The sequence below is a fragment of the Schistocerca nitens genome, chromosome 1 (genome assembly GCF_023898315.1).
Source record: "Schistocerca nitens isolate TAMUIC-IGC-003100 chromosome 1, iqSchNite1.1, whole genome shotgun sequence".
NCBI lineage: Eukaryota > Metazoa > Arthropoda > Insecta > Orthoptera > Acrididae > Schistocerca > Schistocerca nitens.
This window is the reverse complement of record NC_064614.1, coordinates 13,137,305-13,150,147: the sequence shown is the minus strand read 5'-3', so window position 1 is coordinate 13,150,147 and position 12,843 is coordinate 13,137,305. Positions and strand designations below refer to the sequence as shown.

Genomic DNA, 12,843 nt, shown 5'->3' with positions numbered 1-12,843 from the left:
ACTAACACGGATTCAGATAATTTATAGAAGTAATCGTTATTAATGAAGGCTCACAATATTTTCTCGTTATCCGTGGTTTTTCAGTTTGGTACACTTGATGTCTGCAGATAAGTTGCCCAAGCTGTTTGCATCTGAACACAGAATGCCGCTCTTAATTCTGTGAAGTTCTGTGTGGATATAAAAATTAGTTTTTTATCTTGTTCACATTTATTATTAGCTACAAATGTCTTGAATATAAGAATTCCAACATTTTTGAAGAGTTCTGATGCTCCAAAGTATAGTTAGAAGTTGTTAAACCTCTGCTATATTCTGATCACCTGCTTGTCAGTTTTGATTGACAGTGTGAATTGCTGCTGGAAGACCACAGTGTAGTTTTAAATATTATGGTGGAACATGAGTGTGAATGTATTAAGCAACGTCCTTTAGCTTTGGCACTGTCTTGAGATACAATAAAAATAATTTGTGAGCTGCTGACTTAAAGGTGCATAGCAGTGGTCTGTTGGTTCTCAGTTCTCGAATTGCATTGCCAGGTGAAGTGTTCATAGCCTGTAAATAAATTTTCTGGTACTTTTACTGAATGTCAGTTTCAGCAAAGCTGTCAAGCAGCCTTGGCAGTGTTTATTGCATCAAGAAAGCCTGAAACAGTGCATTGTAGATGTTTTCCATATTATCACTTTATCAGCCTTCACTTAATTTTTGTTGCATTATCCAATAAGATTTTACCATAATACTACAGATAGTGTTTTAGTATTGTTGCCTGCCATTCAGAGATGCATCTAAGTTGAAAGCCAGCTGAAATGAATGTTGATCAGTTTGTCCAAATTAACTTTTTTTATGTAAAGATCTTGTTTTTTCGTCACCTTTATTTTTCATTTAGTTTATAGCCAGTAATAACTACTTTGAGACCTGTCATTCACTTTTAATCATTTGAAATGCACTGTGTGACTTTTTGGGATGTTAAACTGGCACTGAACCAGTTGTAAACCTTTTCAGACTTTATGTTAAGTGGTTTATTGTGTGATCACCTTTGGAACTTCTGTCATGGGGTTCCATGTGTTGGGCAGGTCATTTATAAAAGCAAATTACAGAAGTGGATCAAACATTCAAATTTGAAGAACACTGTAGCTGAATTCCTATGTAGCAAGTTGAGTTTTGTTGATTTTTAGGTTTGCTTAAAGTGCCCCTCATTTTTCTTTAGGGGTTTAAGATTCCTAGAGTGCTATTACCTCAAGTTATCCAGGTGACCTACTCTTTGAAGTCTAGTATGTAGGAGAGAGGTACTGGTGGAAATGAAGCCATGAGGGCGGGCTTGAGATTGTACCTGGATAATTCAGATGGTCACAAATGTTGCCTGAAGAAGGCAAGGTGCCAGGTTCGAGTCTCGGTCCAGCACGCCTTTTCGAACTGTCACAATTCATTTGTGCTATCACAACCAGAAATGTAAACTAACTAGATGCAGTGATACAATGACGTGAGAAGTCCAGAAATAATATTTTACCCACGTTTGTGTGTATTGAAATTCTAATGTAACACAGTGTGCTTATAAAACAACTGTATCACCATTATGAGGTGCAAACTGAGACAGTTTGTCTTCAAATGCTACAGTAAATTTATAAAATTAAGAATCATTGTTGATTGTTTGCTGTGTGTGATAGGGCATTAAAACCATTCCAGTAATGTTTTGAAGATCTTTCTTGGGTCACATTGTTGTTTGTTAAAGGGTTCTGGTACAAACAGTTTGTCAGTAATTATCGTCACACTCGACCCCATTAGCCTGATGCCATTGCCTATCACAGTGACCTGTGTGGGTTGAAAATGAGGCCATCAGCTGCAATACAGGCTTCTACTTATATTATTGCTTGTCACTACAGTGCACGTTGTGTAGTGTTTGAGACTAAGTGTCTTGTCCTCCATCATATGCCATAAGGCGAATTGCGTAGTATAGTGTAGCAGGTAGATCTGCATTAAGTCAGGATTTCATACTAGGTGTAGCAGTATGTTCTCATGAAGGACATCCTTTTAGTTTGCACCTGTATAATGTTGCCAGAATGGGGAAATGGCCGAGCAGAGTAATGGTTGTATTTACAACCTTTGCACAGGAAAAAAAAAATTAAGAGCAACTATAGAATAACCTGTGCTATAACCTAAGTACCAGTGCTGTTGCCACAGGTATACCTATGTCTGTAACTGAAGAGCCTCCAACATTACTGGAAGTCAGTTACAGAGGCAACAAAAACTGTTGGCCAATGGGCACTAACGCCTTCCCAGTGGTGGTTGTAATGAGATGGACTGAGCACATAGAATAGAACAATAGCATCTCAAATATTTGTGCTAGAAACTTATAATAAACTCAGTTGTCTCTTAAATCACCTCTGCTATTTGTTTAGTTTCAAGAATTGGTCTTGTTGTGTGTAATAAATGAGCACATGATGGTATTGAACAACTTTCCCAAAATCGCTGGAATCATCCCATAAGTAAAATTTTGAATCCCTGTGTCCAACTCCATTCTGTAAGAATACCACGTCTCATTTGCAACATATTGGGGATGCTAATTTTAGGTAAATCAGCCATTATGTTTGTTGTAAAGTTCTGAGGCCTCATACGCGTCTGATGTTTCGTGTGTTCGCAGGACTGTTAAAGGTTTGTGAGAGGTCAGAGAACTGGATGTGTGATGGTAGCAGCAATTCTTCCCCCGAAGCGGAGACGGCCTCCGCCTTGCTGCTGGGCTCCAGCCTCTCCCCTCCCTACGTGAGAGCGCCTGCAGAGGACAGGTCAAAGTATGAGAAGCTCACATTCAACACTGATGACGTGTCTTCAGACGACAGTGAGGAGAATCATAGAGAAACTGGTGAGTGGTTCGATGCACATCTACCTTTCTGCAAGCAATAACTCTGTGTAACCTTTAACAAATGTAATGTACCTAAATATCTGAAAAATCTGGTATTGTTTGACCACATAATGACAATCGCCCACGAGAATGAGCCACGACCTGGAGGTGTCTAAAGTACCTAAAATATTTTTTGTTGATTGTGTTCTACAGCTTGCTTAAATTGTAGAAATGACATTATGCAACACCGTAAGCTGGTTTTCAGTTTATTCCTTATCGTGCGAGTGGCTTCAGTCAAAGACCACTATCCAACACATTTTAGTCCACAGCAAGAGTTATGTACCTATATAAAAAAACACTATATCAAAGATATAATATAAATGTCTTTGTTGTGCAGAGGTAGATGCATCTACCTGTGCCTGACGACTGAACATTGTAAATATTATATTTTTGACATTGTGTTTTTTGTATCTGTGTAACTCGTGCTTTTAACAAAACTCTGTACTTGGTAATAGTTTTTGACCAAAACCAACCTCACAATAAAGAATAACTCAAATAGCAGCTTGAGGTGTCACATGATGTCATTTCTAGGTTCACCTTTTCAGAATGATATAATGTGGAAATCAAATTACGTGGAAAGCAGATTGCAGGCTCTGATGTATTGGAAGCATTATTCATGTATGAAAGAGATCACGTGCTACACCCTTGTTGAACTAGTTGTTGGGCATTTTTTCTACATCTTGGGGGGGGGGGGGTTTACTCTTAATATACAGACTTCAGAAAATCAGTATTTCGAAATGAGTCAAGAAACTTACTACTCCCTGCAACATACATAAATGTTGAGCTACTGATGTTTGCAAATTCGTACTTCATGTATAAAATAACTATATCCCTATGATTTAATGATCTTCACTGTCTTTAAAATGCACTTGTAAATGGATATATTGATTCCAACTAAAAGCCAATAAAATTAAATTAGAAAATGAATTTCTTAAAAGGCTCCGCAGGGGAACTGACAAATGTAATTACAAGAATTAAAAATTGAAGCGGGGAGTAGGGCAAAAAATGGTGTCATTGGTGAAGGAAAAAAAAATTTTTTTTAACATAATAATTGGAATTACCAAGAAATGTCTTCATAGAAAAGGACAGAATGGACAGATAGAAATTTGAAATGTACTTTCATTTTTATGTTTATTGAATACCTGGAGTATTGTATGTAATACATAATTAAAATCATCTTGGACAGGGTGATGCAGTTAGTATCACTACACATGTGAATGGTAGCATGAATTGTGACAACATACACTGACCAAACAGAAGCTTTAAAGGGCGATATAACTCCATCACAATAGCAGCCCTAACAAATGGTTGCTCCTGATGAAGACGATGTGGTAATCATTGACAGCTTGAGATTGTACCCAGATTTGATGTGGAAAGAAAACTGAGAACATTTTATATAATATATTATCCTGGTTAAAATCTCAACCCAACATCTAATATTAACTTGCCAGATACATTCAAGATTCGGTGAACTGTTAAATCTCAAAGCATTTTTATTTTATGCTTAGGTGATTATAAGTTCTCATGATAATGTAACCAGTTTCTCTGTAAAACAGGAAAAAATACCTCATTGATGCTTTTGACAGCGAAACACTTCATGCACCTTTGTAAATGTGGTGATGATGCTGTAGGTGAGAGGTTTGCAGGTATGATAGCCACTTGTTGGAATAGGGTTCAACCAGTAACTCCTGATTCTTTAAAGAATCGAACTGTCACATATAAAACAGCTTCAAATGCTTGATTACTTTGCAAATGAGTTAATGAATTAAATATTTGACTAAAGCATAGGTTTGAAGTCATGTTTACAGTTCTTCATCTACATCTATGTGATAACTCTGTAATTCAGAATAAAATGCCTGGCAGAGGGTTCATCGAACCACCTTCAAGCAATTTCTTTACCATTCCACTCTGAAACAATGTGCGGCAAAAAGAACACACAAGTGAAACTTCCTGGCAGATTAAAACTGTGTGCCCGACCGAGACTCGAACTCGGGATCTTTGCCTTTCACGGGCAAGTGCTCTACCATCTGAGCTACCGAAGCACGACTCACGCCCGGTTCTCACAGCTTTACTTCTGCCAGTACCTCGTCTCCTACCTTCCAAACTTTACAGAAGCTTGCCCGCGAAATGCAAAGGTCCTGAGTTCGAGTCTCGGTCGAGCACACAGTTTTAATCTGCCAGGAAGTTTCATATCAGCGCACACTCCGCTGCAGAGTGAAAATCTCATTCTGGAATCACACAAGTCCTTCCATGTCAGCTTTGATTTATCTTATTTTATAGCAATCATCATTTCTCCCTATGTAAGTGGGCGCCAACAAAATCTCCAAACTCGAAGGAAAGAATTGGTGATAGAAATTTCATGAGAACAAGAAACACCTTTGTTTTAATGATTGCCACCCCAATTCGCATATTGTATCAGTCCCACTCAATGAGCTGCCTTCCTTTGAACTTATTCTATGTTCTCCCTCTATTCTATCTGATGCTGATCCCACACTGCACAGTGTATTCCAAAAGAGGGCAGACAAGCGTAGTGTAAGAAGTCTCCTTAATAGAACTGTTACATTTTCTAAGTGTTCTGCCAATAAATCAGTCTTTGCTTTCCTCACAATGTTGTCTGTGTGACCATTGCAATTTTTCATTCGTAATTGTAATCCCTAAATATTAAGTTAATTTTACAGCCTTTATATTTGTATGATTTATCATGTAACTGAAATTTAGTGGATTCTTTTTAGTACTCAAGTGGATGACTTTACAATTTCTATTATTTAGAGTCAGTTGCCACTTTGTGCACCATACAGCTATCTTGTCTAAATCATTTTGCAGTTGGTTTTGTTCATCTAATGACTTACAAGACAGTAAATGACAGCATCATCTGTAGACAATGTAAGAGTGATTCTCAGATTGTATCTCAAATCATTTATGTAGATTAAGAACAGCAAAGGGCCTTTGACACATCCTTGGGAACGCTTGATGGCTTTCCACCAGATACTAACGAACTGCGGCCTTCCTGACAGAAAATCATGAATCTAGTCACACATCTAAGACGATGCTATTTGATTAAAAGTCGCTTGTGAGGCATGGTGTCAAAATCATTCTGGGTGTAAAAGAATCTGGTATCAATCAAAGTTTATGGAAGTCACTAATTGCTCTCGTTATGAAATACTTGATGAATATAGTCTGGTTAATTTGGGCAGCCTTTTAAGCAAAAGCTGCTTTTTCACACATCTCAATGTTTGTGTTGTCATATCTTCCTAATTGTATGTCGTGCAGTCATATAAATTTGCAGATATATTTAGTGATGCACAGGGGGTGGACAAAAACGTGAAAACACCAAAAACAAAACATTTTGCCATGCCTAATACAGCGTAGGAAAATTGTTGGCATTCAAAACACCTTCCAGTCATTTCAGAATGGATAAATACAGGCCCAGTGTGGCTTACAAGGGAATCTTATAGTATTCATCCTGCAAAATAGTGGCTAATACAGGTAATGATGATGGAGGTGTATAGGGGTCATTCATCGTTCTCTGCAAGTTAAACCTCAAAGGCTCAATAACAGTGAGATATGGTGACTGTAGTGGCCAGGGGAGATGCGACAATTCATCCTTGTTCTAACAAAACCAGTCCTGGACAATTCGAACTGTGTGAACAGGAGCCCTATTGCCTAGAAACACAGCATCATCATTGAGGAACAAATAATTTACTATGGGGTGGACCTGATCGGCCAAAATGGCCACCTAATCCTTGGCAATAATGCTACTTCGCAGAGTAACCATGTGGCCTATGGAATGCGACGGCACGTTTGCCCAAATCATCATCAGACCCTCACCATCTTTCACTCTTGTGCTGTAAACTCAGTCAGAAGTTGGAAACAGAGTTAATCAAGACTTGTCCGACCAAATGACATTCTTCCATTGCTCCATAGTCTAGGTTTTATGGCTTCAGCATGACTTTTTTCTGTTATGGGCATTTGCATCACTGAGGTGTGGTCTTGAAATTCCACCATGCCTTACCATCTTGTGGAACTCCCTTTGTGTTGTTTTGGTGCGGACAGGGTTTTTGACTTTTGTAGCTCTCAAACTCTTTGTTTTTTTCGCAATCCTCTTCAGCTACCATGCATCATGATCACTCAACACACTTTCATCTGCATTGTGACTTGTCAGTTGATGTTTTTCCACATTCCCTGTATCTGGTATACGTCTTCGATATGGTGCCTCTTGCAACACGAAAGACTTCGTCTATCTTTGTTACAGAAGTACCCACTGTACGAGCATTAATAATTTGCCCACGTTTGACCTCACGTAGCTCTGACATAATCCACTCACAACTTCACAGAACACTGTTCAGACCAAGACTGACATTTGCAACATATTAAGGACACTCCGCAGGTACTTTTTATGTTGAAACACAATAGAGCAACCAACAGGCTTGGCTATCATCTGCATTTGTATTCAGGCATTCATTTAGCACGGTGTTTCCATATTTTTGTGGATGTAGATACTGTCTGCAAGGGTGTTTCAAATAGTCAGTAGCAAAGAAGTAATATGTTAAAATTTCATGCCTGATGATGAAGTTTGACTGTATGAATAATGAAAATGTAGTAATAAGTGATAAACTTTTATCCTTTAGTGTGTGTGTGTGAGAGAGAGAGAGAGAGAGAGAGAGAGAGAGAGAGAGAGAGAGAGATAAGGGATGGGAGGTTCAGCAAGAAAAAGTTTCATAATTTGTGTGTTTCATAAATTATGTGAATGTTTGTTGGAAGTCACCAAGAGCTCTCATTCTCAACTATTGGATAAAGATATAGTCTGGGTATTTGCATTCCATCTGTTACGCTGCCTCAATACACACACTGTAATACCTGGCTTATTGTGCTAAGCTTTTAACATCAGGTTATATCTCTTAATGAGTATATTATGACAGCATTTTAAATTTTTAAAGTTAGTCAGTAATTATGTGAAATATTGAAAATAAAATTTTTGTTGTATATTGGGTTCTAGAATAGCGGTTTAGTAGTCTAGACCTGTGTTGGTGCCACAGGTAGCTTTTAGGTGGGAGAACTGAGATACACTCAGTAGCTACATGATGATAGTCGAGGAACTACTCAAAGGAGAACTACCATCTAGTGACACCAGTGGCAGAGGATGACACAGTAGCGTGGGGCTCATGATTTTCAGTTGTGGAAACAGATGCGTTGGCTTGCTAATTTTTTGATCTTGTGGTTTCCTCCTGGTAATTGGTAATGTGTTGTGTGTTGTGACCTAACCCCCTCTCCCCTTTCCCACCCCTGTCCCATTCCTCAATTAATTGGTGCTTGACTTCCAACTGATACACTCAGCAACACAGCTCCACTACAAAGTGGCAATTAAGAAAGATTTAGGGCAGCCTGGGGGGAAAAAAACTGTCCTTTCTTCTCCCCACATCTGTCCATATCAGCAATTACTGACGATCAATTCTCCATCAGCAGTGTGCAAAGATTAATCCAAGGAAATTAGAAGTTAGCTATTAGTGAAAGAGGGATTGCTTTATATGATGTTCACAATATTGTGAAAACACTTTGATCATAAATAAAGAAAGAAACTCTTATATGATTGTATGACCTAAATACAGCCTACAGGAGTACGCTATATATATCTCCAGCAGAGTGGGCAGCTAGCTTGCGCAATGTCACCTTGTAGTCCATTTAGGATACTGACAGCCTGTCAAAATAATTCTTTGAAGTCACTAAAATTTCTCGTATCTTGTCTGCTTGGACCCGTGTTATTGAAAACCATTTTCTTTTCCTAGAGAAAACACTCTCAAAGTGATGTTGAGGAGAACATTATCACTCCACTGTATCTTCTAAAATAAAGCTGTGGGAAGTTGGTAAGTCTTTACACGGTAGCTTGTGGGTTCTTGCTTCCAGATGTAAAAACTCTTCGTTAGCAGATTATTCATTCTACAGAACTCCCAATCCACACAATTGCGAAATTTAGAAGGATGAAAATAGAATGGGTTGTTTATATGCCTAAGTTCTGACTCTGATTCCAGAACATTGAAAATATTTCAAACTGTTTGCAGGAGCATGTTTGCAATTAAAATATACATCCTGGCTAAATTTGTAGTGTTAGTGGCACAATGAAACCTTACTCATCCCCAGATAACTCGAGAACTATTCCGTGAATTTAGAGGGAACTTTTATTGAATGCAACTGGATCATTCTTGTTTGTTAAAACAGACTGAAATAACAAAAACCTATGAGTTTTCCTGTCACCCCAAATAACATATCGCTGGGAGTGAAAAAACATGACATAGAGTAGCTTACAAGTAACCATCATAGTAGAAACGAAGATATCATACTACCAATACGAAATTTTAAAAAAATTGTAGGCTTTCATTAGAACTTTAGAAATTTCTTACCAAGGTGAAACCGTGTACTATCATCCAAAGGCCATACTACAGGGCAAAACACAGTAATGTGAGAAAACTGGTAATGCATTGTTTGTTTATACAAAACCTCACTTGTATGATGCATCGAGGTGAAATGTTGTTAAATAGTAGTAATGTTGATGATTCTCACCATACGTTATCATTAGCATATGTGGATCATCCTGAAAGTCATAAACAACTCAAAGACTAAAAATTCATTTACACAAAAAGTTTGTTCTGGGTTCCTGAAGTCACAGACGCACCACATTCTGCATGTCCACTAGTTTCTTGTAGCATTAGCATCGCATCTGTTCTTCCACAGAACCAAAACAAAGGTAGTCAGAGGATGTCTTGTTGGCACTGTAGGAACAGTGCAGAATATTTGCACACCTGTATATCCTGATGTTCTCATCAGTGGCACAAGATGTGTGACATTGCATGTCGTCATGCTGAAGGGTGATCTCCTTGCCAGACTGTTTAATATGAAATGCGTGAGGGAGTTTCAAAAGTGTCTGGATACAACAGACAGCTTATATTGCATAAAAACATCAAACAGAATGCACCCCAGAAGGCATGCTACATATAACTTTCCATCAAATTATAATGCCCTTACTTTCTCCTTTTTTTATTTTTATTTATTTATTTATTTGTTTATTTATTTATCTAAATGGTGCCATTCAATCAGCTGGAGTTTGCTTTGAGGTTTATAAGGATGGAGCCAGGTTTCATTCACAGTGATATCTCCTCACAGAGAGTTCCCCCCTCCCCCTACACACACACACACACACACACACACACACACACACACAAAAGTTAATATCCTATGCATGATCAATATGTCAGTTATTAATCATATATTTTAAAAGTGGACAAATTGTAATGACTTTTTCTTTTGTTCTAGATTCGAGTCGAAGTAGTACACGTCGAAAGAGACGTGGAAGAAATGCCATGTCATCTGTTGTGCGAAAATCTAAAAAAGAGGTAAGAACTGAGGTAGCATCATATGATGACAATGTGTCTGATGATTCCATTGGATCTGCAAGTGACCTTCGTGCAATGAATGAAGATGATGCAATTGGAGATATCAATGATGATAAGAAATATGTCAGGGAGAAGATGAAGAAGAATGATGAAACAATATCTGAAAGCATAATGACATGCGGTTCTTCTGCATACCATGCAGAATGTGAAAGTGTCACAACTCATGAAGATGACGAAAGGAAGAGGTGCAAGATATTTATCAAAATAAGGGAGTTACAGCAACCGACTATAGAGCAAGAAGACGACGAGGGCAGTGCTTGTGCTGATGACATGCTTTTTGTCGGCCACCAGTACGGTGACAAGCCACTATTAGCTGACGATGAACTTGATACGGAAGATGAGAATTGTGGAGAAAAAAGCCCTACTCCTCCAGAAACTGAGAGCAAAAGTGACTTGTGGAAAGATGCTGCCGAAATGAGTGTGCCACCAAAATCAAAACTTGTGAAAGATACCAGCTGTGATGTCTTTGCCTTAGCTCCTTTTCAGAAACCTGCATCAGTACGATCGCTGACTAGAACGACTGGGAGAAAGTCTTCTCATTATCAAAGTCGCAGCCAGCCGACGAGTCAGGCAGTTTCCCCAATGGACATCGTATGCGGAGGTCGAAAATCTTCACTCCTCTTTACGTCTTCTTCACCAGTTCCTCATCTTGTGACTCCACCAGAAGAGAGAGCTCCTGTTACATTACCCACAGACTCTTGTTTGGTTGACCTCGGAGGGACAGACACTAAGGAAGGGATTACAAGGGAGAATTCAATCTATGGAAGTAAAAGTGATGACAGTGTTGATCACATGAAAAAGATTCGCTGTCATAAAAATGAAAATGTAGGGGATTTAGTCGGCTCATGTTTCAAGGACAATATTGTTTCAGATGTCATTTCTAGATTTGAAACTCCAGTAGCACACTTTGCTACAACTGTGCCTCCAATTGCAGAACAGGATGAGACTTCAGATGGGCTTTCCAATGGGAAGGATCTCTTTGGTTCATCTCCATTTAATTCTGATTGCTTTTCAAATCCATTTAGCCATGGACATGGAGATGATAACTCAATTATTGAACATTCACCATTTCAGGCAGCTTCAGTGAGTCCTATGGTCTCACCAAATATTAATAGAGATGTGACTCATTTCAGTAATCCAAATTACTTTGCTGTTCCTCAGAACTATAATGTTGGTGCTGCTGAATCATTATCTGTTGAATTTGAGTCTGCTGAAAGTTCCCGAATGGTGGAATCTCATAACGTGAAATTGCCAGAGTCCAATCCTCTCAGCCAGACTGTACAGAATCCTGTCAGACCAGATGGTCATGAGGAAGATTTGTTTGGGGCAATTCCATTTTGTGAAATGACATCCCAGATGCTGCTAAAACCACAAGCTGCCAGACCAAACTCCTTAAGGCTGATCGAAACTACAACAGTGCCTGAATCCGGAAGAATAGACAATGAGTTCAAGCGACACCAGCACCACTCATCAGTTATAAAAAGTGTAGCTTCAGGTTTCCTGTATCTCGCGCAGCCTGAAGTGTGCCAGACTCAACATTCCTATCCTGCCGAACCTACTCTCAGCCTCGATAGTGTCAGGACCAAAGCTGATCACCCAGAGTCACCAAAGCACTTGACAAAAAAAGAACGGTCTAAAAATAGTGATAAATCAAAATATCATCTCATAGAAAATTCGGGTCCAGAGGATAAATTTGACGACATTCTATCGAAACAGTCACACAAAAGTTCTAAGACAACATCGACAGCTTTACACAAGAAAACTTCTAAATCTTCAAAGAAAATTGGTAGCGATAAGGCTCATAAAGTGGCACCAGTTGGTTTCAGTAATATGAGTTTTGAGGATTTTTCAAGCGATGGTGCTGAGGACGGTGTGCAAGAGGCAGTGACTGTGCCATTCGAAGTTTTGCGAAACGATAAACAACTTTATGAGGCTGAGAAGAAGTTCGGTTCACTGAAGAGGCGTAGCAACCCTTTTTCGTGAGGGAGGTTTTGCACGAACCACATGTACTATTTCCTGTCAAAAACATACATGTGGAAGCAATATTCTAGTTGATATATTTTATGAAATAGTATACTGTTGTATTGTTATGAGCAAATCAGTATTTTTTCAGCAAAGAGCTATACATAGTTGTACAGACTGAAACTTATGTTTATTAAATCCTTTTTACATATCTGTCGTATTACTAGCTTATAATAAGAAAGTTGTTTGTGTATTGATGTATGTAAATGTTCTTGTTGTTTGTTGAAACCTGAGAAGTGGTTGAAAAAGACGTTGTTGTTAAAACACTGTTAAAGGTATACATGTTTATTTACTGCCTATTGCACCCCAGCACGAAGGCTAGTTATTTTTAGTAGCATTTAATACCTTACATTTGAATTTATGTTCTGGGAAAATTTTCAGGAACACACTTACTTTCTTGTGTGTATTGATGAATGTTTCTTTGAGGTGACCAATTAATACGCTAGTTAAGTACTTTGAATTTCGAATCGAGAAAGCTACTCCATTTTT

General features: G+C 38.5%; 1 protein-coding gene across 1 annotated transcript in view; it reads left to right on the top strand.

The window, feature by feature from the left end:
- Positions 1-12,463, top strand: part of LOC126240572 (uncharacterized) — a 204,718-nt gene extending 192,255 nt beyond the window's left edge. The window contains exons 15-16 of the mRNA XM_049947935.1: positions 2,630-2,848; positions 10,193-12,463. Coding sequence (XP_049803892.1) covers positions 2,630-2,848; positions 10,193-12,315 — 2,342 coding nt within the window. The 3' untranslated portion in view covers positions 12,316-12,463. The remainder of the gene's footprint in view (positions 1-2,629; positions 2,849-10,192) is intronic.
- The last annotated feature ends 380 nt before the right edge of the window (positions 12,464-12,843 follow it).